The sequence below is a fragment of the Coffea arabica genome, chromosome 6e (assembly GCF_036785885.1).
Source record: "Coffea arabica cultivar ET-39 chromosome 6e, Coffea Arabica ET-39 HiFi, whole genome shotgun sequence".
In the NCBI taxonomy this organism is placed as follows: Eukaryota; Viridiplantae; Streptophyta; class Magnoliopsida; order Gentianales; family Rubiaceae; genus Coffea; species Coffea arabica.
The window spans coordinates 57,576,966-57,593,770 of NC_092321.1; the positions used below are offsets into that span (position 1 = coordinate 57,576,966).

A 16,805-nucleotide genomic window follows, 5' to 3' on the forward strand; every position below is an offset into this window, starting at 1 on the left:
TTAATTATATCTTTCTCTTTTATTTATTGGTATTCGCATATTCCTCGATTGCTATGCTTATGGTTATTTAATTAATTGATTATCTTGGATCTGGATAATTAGTTAATTTGGTAATCTATTGTCAATTAGGGCATTTAAATCCGTAATTGTTTAATTGCCTTGAATTAGTGACAACTGGCACGATTGGATTTGTGTCAGGGGGATACGCGGGCTAATCTGAAATAACCCTGGTAGCGCGTTATTTGGTTAGAATAGGGCCCCTCTAATACGTAAGGTAATTGGGAAATTAAATCTTATGGGCGTACCTATGATTATTTCCTAATTAGAGCAGTGATTAACGAGCGTACCTTAATCACCGACACAATAAGGAGAGGTTGACTGCCATCGCTTGTTTGGTAGTTATAACCTATTTATTGGTAAATAATTGGGATTGCCTTTGCATCGATGATCAATTAAGTGAACCATTGCTGAAGTTATTTCTTGGCTAGATCTTTAATTAATATTATCTTGATTTTAGTGAATTGCCATTTGACTTTGAGTTGCCTACTTTATTTTATTTTTAATTGTTTTCTTGTTTTAATTGATTTAGGCCTTTAATTATTGTTATGCTAAGTTCAGTGAATTGTTGTTTAATTCCTAGTTAGTTATTTATTTTTATTTTCTTATTTGAATTTGTTTGATTGTCGTCGTTCCTACAAAATCACCCCCTGCGTTACTTTGGATTTCTTAAGAGACAAATAGACCCAGTCCCTGAGGATACGACCCTACTTGCCCTGTTTACAAATTCATAATTATTTGTGAAAAAAAACCATCCCATTCGGGTATATCGGATCAAGCAAATTTTTCGGGAACATGGTGAATCAAGTAACCCATTGCACACCTAGAGTCCCTGCTCCAGTACTTGGAATTGGGTTTTGGTCATTTTAACTGGCAATTAGGTTTAATTTTATTATTGTACAGGCTTCGACACCCTGTCAATGATTTTGTTACAAACTAAATATTTGTTAATTAAATCTTTTGATAATCAATACAGGCTTCAATAACTTGCTCATTTCTAACAATGAAATGGCAGAATATGGTAAGCCATCAATATAAACTCAGTTTATACTGAAAGTATATAGAAGATTTACTCTTTTAGCTCATTGCATTTGGTGTCATTTGCTCCGTAAAAGAGTTAAAGAGTTTTATTGCGAACGTGTATGCAATTGAAGCAGTCGATGGTAGTTGTATACTTCTCATAATGGCTCCAACACTCACATCCAATGTTTTTTCCTTTTCTTTTTGTGCTTTTTATGTGTCTCTATGGCACCCAATTAAAAAAAAACCAAACACATATTTTAATTAACATATCTAGTCTATTGGGGAATGCCATCGTTTTCAATTGGGTTGTGATTGCTGACGTGGCGTGCTGCTATTGGTTGATTGGTGGTCGTCCGCCCGTGCGAATTTCCAATTAATGGTTGTTCGTTCTCACGCGTGAATTCTTTTGTTTGCTTGCTCAGGCGTTTAGCAATCCTTTTGTTTCCTTTTGTGCGGGTCTTTGACCACCAAGTAAACTGGTAAGGGAGAGGTCTCCCTCAATTCTTGGCTTTTGCAACAAAGCTATTGGCTGAAGAGTGGCAGAGCTGGTCAATCCACATCAATCACCTCAATTCGTTAATCCGTTGTACTAGAAGCTTCTTTCTCATGGTTTCCTCCTGTTCTTCTCTCTTGAGTTTTCATCTTCCTCTCAAGTCCACCATTTCTCCATATTTGTTCTGTATACATTTTTCCCCCCTTGATTAAATTTTCTCTCATTCTCTGATAAGTTTCATATTTTTTGTCACAGGTTGAGAGGTCAGACTATCAACTAAACCATGAAGAAATGTGGAGATTGTTCTCTAAAGGTGAACACTTTCTCTGTGATTTTCTTTTTGCTTTTTTTTTTTTGACATTTTCTCTGGATTTTTTCCCTTATATCTCCGTAATAAATCTTTTCTGGCCAAGGTATTTGTTGGATAAATAAGAAAGGAAAAAAGGATGCAATCTTTCTGTGTTCGATGGCTGTTTTCTTTCCCGAGATTTGTTATCAACAGATCTGATTTTCTTAGATCTTCAAAAAATCACGTCTAATTATTTTTCTTTTGTGATGTTGCGATGTTGCAAGTATGAAATTTGGAGATTTTCTCCATCGTCGTCATGCTATTTTGTAAGCTTTTTCCCCCTTTTGAAGTCCCTTTTCCTCTCTTATCCTTCGTTTTCTCTGATTGACAACAACAAAACCAAAGATCTGGTTGGAATTTTTTGCTTCAATTCAAAATCTCCTTCGTTTTCTGTTTTTTTTTCATTTTTCTGATATTTCTATTTTCTTGGCTAAAAGTAGAAAATCTCTTTTTCCCATCTCCTTCGTGTCCTTTTGTGAAACAATGAGGAAGGGAAAGGTCAATATTTCATCTCCACTATCTGATGTGAATTTCTAGAATGCATATATGGTACTTTTCTTCCCCTTTCATCTCTGTTTCATTTCTGTTTTATCATTGATTTTTAATTTTTAATTAGAAGAAAAACTTTTAATATCGTATGAGATGATGAATAATTGAAGATTAGCTAGCTTTTAGATATTTATTTACTTAATTGTTTATACCTCTTTGGTGTTTTGTTCTTCCATTTTTGCCTTTCTTGGAGGAAAAATGGCCACCCATGAAAAACAACTGGTAAGGGAAAACATAAGTTTTGTTGTATCATTCTGATTTAATTTTTTTCCCTTCCACTCCCAGTTTAGGATTTGATGGACGATTTTTTTTTCTCTCTTTTTTTTGTTCTTTTGGTGTTACTTTTCTGAGTATATTATTGGTTGTTGTTACAGGAAGGAATATGAAGATTTGAAGTTGACATCTCGAAGAAGTAGTTAAAGCTGGTAATATTTATTTGTGTTATACTATTTATACTATAAACCATAGTCTTTTTCTATAAACAGTTTCTCTCACCTAATTTAGCCTATTTTTGTTTATTGAGATTTTTGTCAGAGAAAGGATAAAGGTAAAAGTGATTGGAAGAATGAGTAACTTTCTTCCAGTGTTTTGTGTTTTGGGTTTTATTGTGTTTGTCAAAGTAAATTAGATACGAGTATCTTTTTCTTCTCTATATTCATTTTTCCCCTTGGCTGGTGAACATGATGAATTTGTTATTTAAACTACTTGGTATTCTTGGTAATGTCAAGATTTGGGAAACTGTATGATGAAATCTTTATTTCATAGTCGATTTTTCTGGTTTTGTGGTTTTGACTTGCAAAGTGAAATCATTATTATGACTGACTTCCTTGAAGATGTTTTCATTAGTTCATGATTCATGAGATACATAGTTATATGAATTAGACAAATGGAGTTTCAAAAGCAAAATCCATGTTATCTACTATGAAGATACCATCTTTCCTCTTTTAAATTACTAAAGAAACTTGGCAAGATCTTTGGCTGGAAAAAAATATGTTCAGAAAATAGTATGCCTATGCTTCACAACTTTGACCTTTGATGTTGGACCCAATTTTACATTTTTAGAAAAAAAGAAAAATTGGAAAATAATGCATAGAAACTTCTCTAGAATTTGCTTCCACATATATATACAGTATTTTGTTCCCTTTGGGGAAATTTCATCGGTGACATTATTTTATTGTTTGATTTATGTTGGTAAGACTTGTTTTTATGCTCTCTCAATAGATTTCTCCTCTTGTTTCTGTTGTCGCCATTTTTTTTTTGTGAAATCTTCTTTCTTCTAAGCAACTTTAAAGGTTCTTTTCTTTATATGAATATGTTATTATTGGAGTACATCTAATCCTGATCCTACTTTTGTAGCAGGAAATGACCATACTTTGGGTTTTGTTACTAGTGGATCTGCTCTATTGCATGGTGCTACTCAGACAAGTGCCTCACCCTGGTCTTCAGCATCAATGATATTTCCTCCAGCCCTAGGCATGCCTTTAAATGCTGAATGGAATGGGTATCAGATAGTTTGTTTCTGACATCACTTCTCTATTGTACACTGCATTTGTCTACTTGATGACATTTATTGTAACATTCATGTGTTGAATGTTCATCTGATGTTCAAATTGTGGGTGGTATTTGACAGATGGTGTTATCTTTGCTTGCTGAATACCGTATATGAATTTCATCTGATACATTTGAAAATCTGTCACTGTTTCCAATTTGTGCTTGTTAATGTGTAAGGTTTAATGTATGAGGTAATAGTGTAGTGAACAAGTACTTTCTTAGTTATAATTGAGATGAAGAAACTAATTCTTATCTTTTTGTGCCATGGTAGACTATCTTTTTACTCACCTTTACTGTGATCAAGATCTTCAGAGGCTGTGTTTCTTTTTTTTCAAGACTTTGAAGTTAATTGAAGTTAATAATGATTGTTGTACTCTGCATCTCCTTTGAAAATTGACAATAGGCTTGCTTTGCTATTTCATAGGTAATTTTCTTCTATACGTATTTCATAGGTATTTTGTAGGTAATTTTCTTTTATTTTTTTTGGATTTGGATTAATATCGTTTGATTAAAGTCTGAAATGTCATTCTTGCTTTGCTAAGCATGCTATCTATAGAACTTATTCAAATACTTGGCTTAAAACCTCAGGCTGTTAACAGTTGAACTAGTTAATTTCAAACCATGTGAAATGTGTGAAGTATGTCCCAATTAACAATGATTAACAAACTAATGCTGACTGTAACAATCAGGGAATAGTGAACTTGATGAATCTGCTTTGAAACCTGTGTTCTTAATAATATTGAGATTAGCAAAACTTTATGACCAACGTTGGACTAATTTTGAGATTTTACAAAAAATGAAAAATTGGAGAGCAACTCATAGAAACTTTTTTGTTATTTGCCTTCCCTATATATTTAGAGTTTTGTGTTCCATTTTAGGGGTTTTTAATAGTCACATGTGCTTGTGTCTTCTTTCTATGGGAGTAGAATAGATATCAAAAGTTTGATTAAATAAGTTGTTGCAAAAACTCAACAATCCATGTAAACCCTGCGAATATTCAATAGGAGCAACCCTGAAACATAATTGAATACCAATTTTTTAGATGAATATTGCCTTCACTATTTTTCTTTACACCTGAAAATTTTTATAGATTCTTGATGCTAGAGTAATATGAACTTTATTGGGAATAAAAGCTGAATTACATGACATTATTTAGAGTTGCATATATTTTGGCTTTTGGATTGGAGTATGTCATTAGAATATAAAGATATCATCTCTGGAGAAGTTTCTGCTTCATTTTTTCATTTTAGGATCTTCTTGGCCTATTTGTTTACATGATTTTATTTCCTTTTTCACCTTAATCTTCCATTGGCATTCTGTGTAAATTGCGCAGCTGCATGATCAAGTTGTGGAAAAGTTTACTTGCATACCATCTCCAAGGATCTGGCACATCTAATAGTTTCACTTTGGTGAGAACTCAAGTTACCAAGCAAGACACTTTAGGTTACCTATAAGAATTTTTTCATTTCTTGACTTTGACAACTACTGTACCAAAAAAAAAGAAAAAAGAAAAGTTTCTTGCTTGTGAAATGGGTTAAAAAATACAAGGGGTAACAAATTTTTTATGAGAGTATTAGTAACCAAAAGTGCAAATGTTTGTTGAATTTGTCCTGTACTTGTTGGCATTATTCAAGTCCCTTGATTTATTTTTAACTTGGTTTTACAGCAGTAAACTAATTTCGATGGATTATATCTTACTTTCTTTTTTGTTATAATACATGGCAGGTTCTTCAGCAGTTTCTTTCGAAATTGCTCATTACACTTCTGGGGTGAGTACGAACTACAGAAAATTTTTGTTTTTGGTTAAGTTAAAATATGTATTTATCGGAATCATGGAAGTTCAAGTTCAAGTTTCAAGATTCTACAAGACTAATTTTATTGTTTTATCTATTTATTATGATTTCCTTGACTATGAACAATCTATATTTATTGCGTATATTATTGTACTTTTCAATGACATAGTTTCCCATTTTTTGATCCTTAGTTGCGTTGCAGACATTTTGTAAATAGGGCATAACTGGGCACATAAATTTTAGAACTGTCCACCGTGCATTTGCGCGGTGATCTCCTCCTAGTACGACCAAAAAGAAGGGGAAAATGCTTGGGTAGAAATAGTTTGTTGACTCATTTGTAGAACATATTGGTATTCAAGAATAATTACTTTTGACATACGATGACATATGAAAAGTGGTAGTTATCATGTATGATGATGCAAGAAAATTAATGTATATGATTTACAAGTAAACTCATATACCAAGAACCTACTAAAGTATTTTTCAAAGAGGAAAAAATGAAAAAAAATATCCTGCCAATATAGGACCTAAAACTCTACCGACACAGCCCAACAAAAAATGGGAGAGATTGAAGCTTGATTTGCCAATATATCCAAAATTGTATCCCTCATTTATGCTTGTGTGAGGAACCGAAAAACATTCATAACAACGAATGCTGATTGAAAAGGAACTAGCAAACAAGATATGGATCACTTTGGCATTCAATCAATAGCAACCATGTCAACTTGTTGCATAATGCGCGCAGTTTTTTGACTTCCAATCCATTGTATTTTGCTTCTTTTGCTCACGACCCTACACACGTGGTACATTGAACGAATCTGACTTGCTTAATCTAGCAAGTGGTGCCTGTCCTTATGCATCAATGTCTACTACTTGACCTGTACCACTAAGCACCACTCACTGAGTTCATATTATTGATTGATAAAGTTGATCTCAGAAAAATATTAAAAATAAATCATTAATTTAGGGATCGGAGACATCACAAGTTTAGTTTCTATCTAGTTTATCTAGTTCAAACTGACCATTATAATTCTTATAATTTTTAGTATAAATTCATATAGTTTAGATGTAAACTTGAATTTGTCAACTCATACAACTAAGTTGATGCACAATTCACAATTACTTCAAAATTGTACTAAGTTTATACTAGAGGTTGTAAAAGTTCCAGTAATTTGTGTAAACTTGACATATTTCAACTTGTGAGGTCTGGATCCCTGACTCAGACTGATTTTTTGCTATATATAGATGCCATCTTTACTCTTTTCAAACAACTCTTTTGAAACACGAATTGCAAAGAGATTGAAGATTGGAGATGGCTAAATCTCGACTGATCAGCTACAATACCTTGGTTGCAGTCCTCTTCTGCTTTCTCCTCATTGCTTCAATCGGTTAGTTGTCAAAAACTTTCACTATTTATACCGAACTTTGCAGTGAATCACGCACCTGAAGTCATTCTTTATTCCAATTTCCCAAGTATGTAATGCTCTGGCATGTTGTCATTTATCAATATTAACATTACATAACAAAATTTTAAAAAGAATCAGTATAGTACTTAACTACAAATAATAGTCTTAAGTCCAAGAGAGATTATCAAAGTTGGATATAAAAATGCACCTCTCTTACACTACATAAACTAATGGTTTTTTTTTTTTCTGAAATGCGGTCATCAACTTTTTTTTCTGTCAACCGACATTTACAACTTAGCCCCTCACTTGTTCTCGTTCTTTACTTAGGCCTACTATACTGCCTTATGAAAATTAAGAGTTGCATGAAAATCACATATTTACATTAATCTTTAGGGCCCTTTAGAAACTATTAGAAAGGGTAAACTTGATTTAGCTTTACTAGGCATCATGCTCTGATCACATAAACAAGAACAATTAACATAAAAACTGAAAAATTTTTAACATGTTCTTGCTTATTGTGTACAGAGTTACAGATGGCGGAGGCCGTAGGAAAAATTTGCTCGAAGCGCAGCCAGACATGGACTGGGATATGCATCAAAACTGAGAATTGCGACAGCCAATGCAAGAGTTGGGAGGGAGCTCAGCATGGAGCTTGTCACAGAAGTGGCTTTGGATTTGCTTGCTTCTGTTATTTTAAATGTTGAGGGAAAACTCCATCTTTGGTTCCATTAAAACTGTCTGTGTTTGCTGTTTCTGGAGTTACAAAAAGCTAGCTGCTGCAAATTCCCAAGATTTGCAGGCAGAAAATGGGAACAAATGCTGTACTAGGTACAACCATGAACGTCCAGAGTAGTTTTATTGTTGCTAAATAAGGGTATGGTGTTCCCGTTTGATCTGTTTGTTAATGTTATTTCTTGTTATCCTAATATTGGAATATTATGCAAGAATCTTATATTGAATTTTATTTTCTAATTAATATAAAAGGTCATGTAAATCTGTTGGAGAGTATTCTCATCAATTCTTATCAAGTAGATGCAGATATTAATATATGAACAAAAAAATCCGATAGAAAATATTTCCATTGGAAAATCATCAAAAATTTATCTTGAAAAAAGGGCTGGGACAGGATCAATACTAAGAGTAATAAAAGTACTGAGATTGGTACTTATTCTGGTCAGGACAAAAGGGGAGAAGGCTGAGCTTGAATTGGACAATTTTAAGAGCAGTCTTGTTGACACCATCTCTTATGGCGATGTGCTTAATCTTTGTCCAAATGACTCTTACCAAAAACTAAAACCAGAACTCCCAACAAGCTCTTAATACCATAAGTTGCAGAGAAGCCACAATTGCATCAAATATGAAACAAGATTTCGACTGAATCGAGTCATCTACCAGGTGATACTGATTCATCAAGTGGTACAAAGCTATTGATTGATTGAGTTATACGAGTTACCAATACCAGCAAAGTAAACGACTGGGACAGGTCAATCCTAGAGAACCGAATAAAAGTTTGCCTACCAAGTTGAAAGAAAGAGCTGGCAGCATCTTTTCTATCATTTGTGAACCAAATTTCGTCAAGAATAGTACATCATTTATTTGTCATTACACAAGAATATTTCCAAAATTTTAATCAAAACAAAGGTAGAGATCAGGAAATATGCTTGCTAAAATTACATGCTGCAACTTGCAACTACCTAAATCTAAGGTCAAAAAATCATTCTCAATGGAGAAAAAACATTTCATTTACTCATAATCCAAGCCATCATCACCATCCTCAAACTCTACTTCAGCATCATTAGACCCACCAAGAAGGGAGATAAAGACCAATACTGCAACAAGTTGGGTTACCAAAAAATATTTTGCTCTCCTCTTGAATTTCTTCTCTTCCTCTGTCTTTTCCCTCTTAGGTTTACTCTTAGGATTCGATTCTACATTTTTTCAACAAAAGCAGCATCAATAAAAGGTCAACAGTTTAAATCATAATGAACATGTGGTCAACGTATTTTCAGCACATACAGCAGCCAACAAGAAGGCCAAAACATTAAATACCAAGGAGAATACAAATTCCAATTAAACGGTCCACGACTGCTGATTTCATGTTACTGGACATCGATATGACCATTATCTAACTAGGATACTATGATACACTGAAAATAGCACTTAGCAGTCAACAGTGTCAATATCTTCGCTAAATGTTCATAGCAAACTCATGCACTAATGTCCAGACTTCCAGGAGCTATATTAAATATGATATTCGCCTATGGCCATTGTTCTGATGTATACCAAAAGCAACAAGGAAAAATAGCCTTCCAGTCATATCGAAATTATGTAGCAATGTGCTGGCTTATAAGATTGTTAGCATATCTGACAGCAGACAAAGGATATGGAGGTTGGCCTCCTCATTTTAAAGGCATTAATCCATTACTTCTAAAGCCCTAATTGACATAAAAGGCAAGCGTCTCACTACATCAAATGAAATCCATATGCAGAGAAAAACGAAAAAAAAAAAAATTTTGAGCATCTAGACATTTTGCCCAAAAGGAGACAAGAAATGAGGCTCAATTACCCTGCTATTACTGCACCATCACATTGAAATCGGAAGGACTCACCTTCGCATTAAGCAAAATTCCCCGGTTAAATCTAATTTTTACATAGTTCTTACCAGCTGCATTTGATTTTGCTCAGTGAGATTGCAACTAAATAGAAATACATAAACCATCCACAATGAAATTAAGCTATGCTGGTACACGCACGTTCAAGATAAAAACTTCTAATACTTTGAGGTTCTTGAATGAATTACGTTCTTGGAAAACAAGTTTTAGCATAGCAAATTAAAGCAGAATTGTGGAAAAAGAAGACAAGAAAGTCCAATGTGGTGCATAGCAAGAATAAACTATTCCAATCTCTGGACAAACATTGATGTAATGCTTTGAGCCTTTCATTGTTTATGCTAAACGGTAACAAGAAAGTCAAACGTGTATGAACTTCTTTAAACTGTGGACAAAAGGATGATGTAACACATTTCAGACTTATCTTGTTCTACTATGATCACTAACTTACGATGCTTCCCATTACACAAATTCAATTACACTAAGTGAGAAGAAAATCGTGAGTGATCTAACAAAACATAAAGTTTTACAAGCCTTGTTTGAATTATCAGACTTATAAGCCAAACAATTGTTAAACGTCAAAGTTCAGCTAGTCTGGGCTGAAAGATAATGTCATCCACCCCTTGGCTCTCCCTACCAACCAAAAAAAAAAAAAAAGGAATATCTCCAGAACACAGAATTTAAGTGAAGGATAAAATTTGTGGTGTCTTTATACCGTTGCTTCCATGGCAGAATATTATAACAATCCAACAAATAGCACACAGAATCCAATTAATGATTTATCTGTCTACAAAGTACCCATGAGCACCTAACTTAACATATACCTCCATCGCACATAATCACTACGGTTTAGAGAAATTCAGTTCATTATGAGTATCAGTTTCTTGTTTCCAAAAGAACATTAAAATGAGCCAATCAAAATAAATCAGAACTTACCATGATACTAATTACGAATAAAATCATCTCAAGGATAAAAGGGAAAGTAGAACACACTCAACAACGGCTAAAAACAAATAGTAATCTACAATTAGTTGTAGTTTAAGCTTTCTTCTAGAGGTATTGATTGCAGCAGCTGGATCAATAAGAAGTTTCCAGGGATCATTAGCAGCATGGACTAATTAAAAACATATGCCTAGTAAGATGTAAGGTGTTACCATTGCAGATAAACCAAGGAAAAACTACACACAAGCAAGAGACCTAAGACTTACTCCAATTTGAAGGACCTCTCTTAGGCATTGAGGAGGAGGGATCAGACCGAGATGGCGAGACAGAAGATGAAGAAGAATCAGCATCTACAAACTCCGCTTTAAGATTTTCTGCATATCTAACAAGATTAGCATGATCCAAAAGCTTACTTCGCAGTACTGACGTCTCCTGTTTGCATGCAAGTAAAGCTAGGTGAGATTAGAAAGTCAGAAAACAAATCATCAAGACTTCTAATTGGAATTCATGCCTGAATCGTATTCCTCACTTGATCAATCTCACATGCCACTAATCGTCTTTCATTTTTCTTTGAAGCTATTTCACATCAATTTGCAGAATAGTGACCAAAAAATGTGATCAGAGCAGAGGAAATACTAGTCCAATAAATGGTTTCACAGTTCTTTGAAGAAGCAAATAAGACACTTTTACCCTATCCTCTTGAACATGAAGCGAAACAAGCATAGAAAAAGGAAAGGAATATATTTCGCCTAAAATGTAAAAGTTCACCATCTCTTTACTTTGACATTCAATGCAGGGCATGAAGGAGCAATTTCTAGAAGAAAAAGTTACATGCTAACTCTACATTCATAATAAAAATAGATATCACTACGGAATCAGGCACGTCTAATCATTCGAAGAAATGTCCAGCCACTTCATCAAGAAGAATACCAAGTTCATATGATATGATTTGCCAATATTCAACAAAATAAATGAAAATAAGAAATCGCTTGACAAGGATGCCCCAGAGCAACAGAAGATCAAGCTAGGTATAGAAATCCCCTTTTTCTCCCTGCTAAATGCAACCAAATGCATTTATACTGGAAGTCAACATCAGATGACTTTCACTCTCCTCAATATACAACTGTCCAATTTATTGATGCATTTGTTCAAAGATGTGTTCACGTGTTATTTGCTAGTCGTGCTTCAGCAACTACATTTTCAAAGGCTGTCACGAAATTACCATTTAACAGCATTAATTACATTTAAACTACTTCATTAATTTCCGTTGTATTGAAGGTCCTATTCACAAGCAACTGATATACAAATTTTCAAGTTATTTAATAGAAACCAAAATTTGTTCTCTTCGTATTGGTTCTTTGCCTAAACAAGAACCAAAAAATCGTCTATAGATTGGAAGAACTTGCCCTTCTGCGGAATTAATTGTGTTTTGGTTTTAATCATAGTTTTGTTTCCAAATTGCAGAGCCAATTTTAGGTTATGTCATCAAAAAGAGGTGCTGAGACTTGATTATGTGTAACAGAATATCTCTGGAAACTGACTATGATTCAAAAGCAATTCATAAGCATTTTATTCCCTTGAACACTGTATGATGTAAGTTTTTTAAAGTCTAGCCTCAAATGGTTGATATACGTCACAACCAACTTCCACTTTAAATTTTTCAATCTAAATGATTTCCAGGCTAAACAGAGCATGTTATTTTGGACAGAATACCTCGTCAAACGTCAAGGCTTGAATGTTTTTGGAGGGTTTCATATTAGGAAAATAAATTCAGAATTGTGCGAACTCAGTAAGAGATACATGAAAATTATGCTCTAATTTCTAACATCCTGAGTACTCAACTAAATTCAAATCCAAACCCTGGGGTAAGAACCTACCTCCTAATCCCAATCAAAAGACGTATGCGACGGGGTTGTGCCCAGGAAAGGCAATCAAAATGTGTTATGGCCTCGAAATCTTGAAAAATGTGGTGCTTAAGCTAGGTAAACAAGTGGATATTCACTAGTTTATTTATACAGAACTCTAACAACCATTGTTCAACTGAACAAAAAACTAGCTTTCTACGTGACTTAGTACAAATGCAAACCTCAAGAAATCATTCACCTTATGCCAGAATGATCAAAGAAAACAACACGAACACTAAAAAAACCCTAGCTTATTACAATATTAATTAGATTCCCACTGGCCACTCAGAAAATTTTGCATCCAGGTGCAAAGTTTATTCAGACTCCTAGAGTAGCTATCCATTCATTTCAGTAATAGCCAGAGTCACCTGATAGTAACAGCTATGTTTGAAACTTGCGAGGATCAGTTTTGAGTTAAAAATCATATACGACATATTCCAAAGCCATTAATCTTCACTCAAAAGCTTAACGTCCTATGGTATATACTAAGAAAAGAGGGGAAAACAGCACTTTCTGACAGAAGTTGCATATGGGTCAGGCCTATCTACAGGACAATGCACTAATCCAGGGTCCACTTCAATCAAACCATGAAACAAACTATATTCAAGATTTATGCAACCATTAAATTTTGCATGAATATCAAAATCTCTTTTGCCCTTTTCAATTTTTTCTTTAATTTCTTTTTTCTTTTTAAAAGAATGTGTGTGATATAATTCCCAAGGAGGAAAAAAGTCCATAGTTGTTGGAATGGGTAAATACAGATAAAACCTTAGAGACCAAAAAGCAAGTCCAATTTTTTGGTGGTACTGATCATTCAACGAAAAGAGAAAACGGCATGCCACAGATTTAATGCTGCAGCAAATTAAAGTGAGCTTGAAAATAGATCAGCATGTAATAAGTTGCAAGGAGGCCTTAGTCTAATGGCTAAGGGTTGAGATCTCGGGTCCTAGAGATTCTAGGTTCAAATCCCCTTTCCCCCTCCCCACTTCTTAAATCCCACCCCTCCCATGCTGGAAAATTTTTTTTTTCATTGTAATAAGTTGCAAAATTACTCACAGGTAACGCATGAAGTGTGAAAAGCGCATGACCAAGAAATATGGCATCCAGACTTGTAGGCCTACATTAGAGAAGAAACTTAAGATCTCAAATGAAAACGAATATCAGATAGTAAACAGCAAGAGAATTTATTATATCTGACAAATTCCAGATCAACAAAAGATAAAACTATGTGATCTTAAGAAATTACCTGTTCTCAAAGAAAAAAGATTGTTCACCTAACCTAGTTGACAAAGCATTATAAGCAGTCGCAGCTCTCCTATAGATCTGGCCAGGGAAAAAATCACAATAAACTTCTAATTTTGAACAAGTTTAAATATCGGATTCTAGCATTGTTGAATCCAACAAAAGAAAAAAGGGAAAGTCATTCACCTCCTCTTCCCTTCTCTCAGCATTCCCTTTAGTTATTCCGAGTAGTTGTTTCACCATATGAATTTGCTTAAAGTATAAACACTTTCCTATAGGCCACGGGAGATCAGAATAATATATCTTCTGTGCTGAACTTCCATCAGACCCGACCCAAAGCTCATACATGACAGCTTCAGCAAGCCATGATTCCACCATTGCTTTTGTTGATACCCATTCAGGGATACCAGAGACATCGGAGTCCAAATCAACAGTTTGCTCATCCTTTAAACTCTGGATAACTCCACCTTTTTCATTGTTATAGACCACGTGACTACCGAATTCAACGTAAGGTATTTGATCTGCAAATATTAACCAACTTACCATGTTGTAATAGCCATAGAAATATCAGGATTTGTTCACAAAAGCTATTACAAAAGAAGATAAACCAACTCAAGCTGAAACAATACACCAACAAATGAAGGTAACTTATATTCTCCTCAAGCTAACCCTTCCTTCCCCTCATTTTTCCAGAATACCTTCATGCCTATTCTGGGCTTTCCCTAATTGCATAGGAAAAGACAGATGATGAGGACACAAATGATAAATAAATGTGTTAAATGTCTACTACAAATAAGACCAGGCAGAAGCCATCAAATCCTCTGTTTTCTAAATTATGCTTCACATTCCAAATTATGCTTCATATAAGGCCAATCCAAGGTTGACCAACAGCAGATGTTTTCAGACATGTAAACCCAGTTTTTACATATCTAAAGAGGTTTCCTACTAAAAATGCATCAAAACAATATCAGAACTATTCAAAACCCCCGACTTGAACGACAAAATTCAGCACAATTATCCCATCACAACCACGAACTCTACTAAACGGAACCCATTCGATATGGGGGAAAAAACTGCCGCAGACAAAAAGTGCATATTGGGAAAACAGAATACTTTAATCAATTGCAAGCCACCACCAAAAACGCAATTTACCAAAACATACAAATACACTAAGCAATGTACTTATCAACATTGAGTAGCACCTTATTCTTAGAATGTACCACCAAGGCCACCAACTAATGAAAAATTACAAGAAAAGCATGAAACTTGCAGCTATCCAACAAAATTACAAAATCAACTAATACCTTATGCTGCAAAAGTTGTACGTTGCCTCCCAAAAAAATTCTACACACCCAATCTAACTCTAATAAGAAGGAAAAAAAACCAGAAACCCAGAAACCAACCGTAAAAAGGGGCAAAAAGCTACAACAAACAGCTAACTTTCACCAAAATATACAATCTATCGTAGAAAATCACCTGCCTCTATTGAGTAGCACCTTAGGCTTAAAATCTCGCTCCTAATACCACAAACTAAATTCAACTAAATAGCACATTTATCAGCACAATACCGAGAAGAACAAAACTTGCAGCTATTACATAATAAGACAACCACAAAAGCAGTACTTTAAGCAATAAAAGTGGTACTTTTAGACCAATAAAGAAAATATTTATCAATTCAGATAGATACAGTACCAGAATCAGGATAGATGAGATTGTATTCAACATCAAAAGGGAGTTGAGCGAATCTGAGATAAATATAAACGGGTAAACAAGTCGGGCATGCGGTGGGTAGTCCGAAACAGGGCTTCCGTGTCACTAGCGTTAGCTTTTCTCCGTTCTTCACTTCTTCCATTGTCAATTAGAACTAGGACGCAATAGATATATTTACAGAAAGCAAGAAAGAGGGATTGAATTGAGTTTTGAATTTGGAGGAGAAAGAAGGCGGAAGGAGATGGCTGACTGTAAAACCCTAGGGGTTTTGCTGGAGCCACCGGTGACTGTGAGTAAATGTAGGCCTGCCCGGCCCAGATTCGCTAATTTTTTCCAAATATGAGTTTAAATATAATTTCGTTTACCTGACTCGAATCGGGATTCGTTTTTTCTAATAAAAAAGCAGGTCAAATATGAAATATTGAATTCTAACTCGTATTTGACTCAAACTATTTAAATAAATTAATAATTATAAAATATATATATAATTATTAATACAATAATACTTATTATTATAATAATATATACTTATTATTATACAATAATATTATAATAATATATACACTTACTAATACAATAAGAGTAAATTTTATATATACTGTCAATGTATACAGAATCACGGTTGGAAGGGTGACACATGAGCAAATTTTAAATTTCAAATTTTATACATGTGTCATATATCTAATGGTAATAATGTATACACTAATAGTGTATATAAGATTAATCCATACAATAATACTTATTATATAATAAATTAATAATTATCAAATATATATACTTATTATAAAATTCGATTCATATACGACCCATCTTGTATCCAGGACCCATACAGTCCGGATTTGGAAGATCAAGTGTAAGACCTGTTGGGTATACGGTTGAATCCGAAACATGTCTATTAAAACTAGTTTAGGTCTGAAATGTTCAATTTCGATTCGTACCCAACCCATTAATAAGTCTAGGTAAATGAGTGGGGAAGATTTTGGAACAGGTTGGAGACTTTAAAAGAGCGGTGATGATATGAGAATTCATTCAATAAAAAAATAATAAGGAAAAAGAAGCCCAAATTCAAAAGTTTCACAAATATAACTTTGTTTTGATTATTGTTTGACCAAATTACCTAGGGTTAAATATTGTACACAAAAGCCCCAAATTTGGTTTAGCCAAAATTCAGGAAAGT

At 34.1% G+C, this 16,805-nt stretch overlaps 2 protein-coding genes and 1 long non-coding RNA gene across 7 annotated transcripts; 2 read left to right on the top strand and 1 right to left on the bottom strand.

The window, feature by feature from the left end:
- The first annotated feature begins 1,520 nt into the window (after positions 1-1,520).
- LOC113702992 (uncharacterized) lies at positions 1,521-5,932 on the top strand. Of its 2 annotated transcripts, XR_011817193.1 has the most exons (6): positions 1,521-1,689; positions 1,829-1,886; positions 2,846-2,896; positions 3,831-3,972; positions 5,356-5,431; positions 5,748-5,932. It is a non-coding gene; the product is annotated as an uncharacterized lncRNA (long non-coding RNA). The 2 variants fall into 2 exon arrangements; XR_003451325.2 differs by lacking the exons at positions 1,521-1,689; positions 1,829-1,886 and adding an exon at positions 2,357-2,471.
- Positions 5,933-6,938: 1,006 nt separating this feature from the next.
- Positions 6,939-8,180, top strand: LOC113702991 (defensin-like protein 1). Its single transcript, XM_027224196.2, has 2 exons — positions 6,939-7,203; positions 7,747-8,180. Exons 1-2 carry the CDS (start codon positions 7,128-7,130, stop codon positions 7,923-7,925), a joined length of 255 nt encoding a protein of 84 aa, XP_027079997.1. The 5' UTR covers positions 6,939-7,127; the 3' UTR covers positions 7,926-8,180.
- Positions 8,181-8,743: 563 nt separating this feature from the next.
- On the bottom strand, positions 8,744-15,974 carry LOC113704403 (mitochondrial outer membrane import complex protein METAXIN-like). 4 transcript variants are annotated; one of them, XM_027226303.2, is made up of 6 exons: positions 15,611-15,974; positions 14,105-14,439; positions 13,923-13,999; positions 13,733-13,793; positions 11,039-11,204; positions 8,744-9,149 (listed from the first exon to the last, which is right to left on the bottom strand). In XM_027226303.2, the coding sequence occupies exons 1-6, from the start codon at positions 15,768-15,770 to the stop codon at positions 8,965-8,967; spliced, it is 984 nt and encodes a 327-aa protein (XP_027082104.1). In that variant the 5' UTR covers positions 15,771-15,974; the 3' UTR covers positions 8,744-8,964. The 4 variants fall into 4 exon arrangements, with proteins under 4 accessions (XP_027082104.1, XP_027082106.1, XP_071911971.1 ...); XM_027226305.2 differs by having other exon boundaries at positions 11,028-11,204; XM_027226304.2 differs by having other exon boundaries at positions 8,959-9,149; positions 10,985-11,204.
- Positions 15,975-16,805: the final 831 nt, after the last annotated feature.

What these genes read in the sequence shown, in the direction of transcription:
- LOC113702991 (XM_027224196.2), top strand. Translation starts at nt 7,128, where the DNA reads ATGGCTAAATCTCGACTGATCAGCTACAATACCTTGGTTGCAGTCCTC. An exon ending in TCTCCTCATTGCTTCAATCG is followed by an intron (nt 7,204 to 7,746) that starts GTTAGTTGTCAA and finishes TATTGTGTACAG; the next exon opens with AGTTACAGATGGCGGAGGCC.
- LOC113704403 (XM_027226303.2), bottom strand. Translation starts at nt 15,770, where the DNA reads ATGGAAGAAGTGAAGAACGGAGAAAAGCTAACGCTAGTGACACGGAAG. An exon ending in TCTTTTTTCTTTGAGAACAG is followed by an intron (nt 13,794 to 13,922) that starts GTAATTTCTTAA and finishes TCTCTAATGTAG; the next exon opens with GCCTACAAGTCTGGATGCCA. An exon ending in GAGAGGTCCTTCAAATTGGA is followed by an intron (nt 9,150 to 11,038) that starts GTAAGTCTTAGG and finishes GAAAAAATGTAG; the next exon opens with AATCGAATCCTAAGAGTAAA.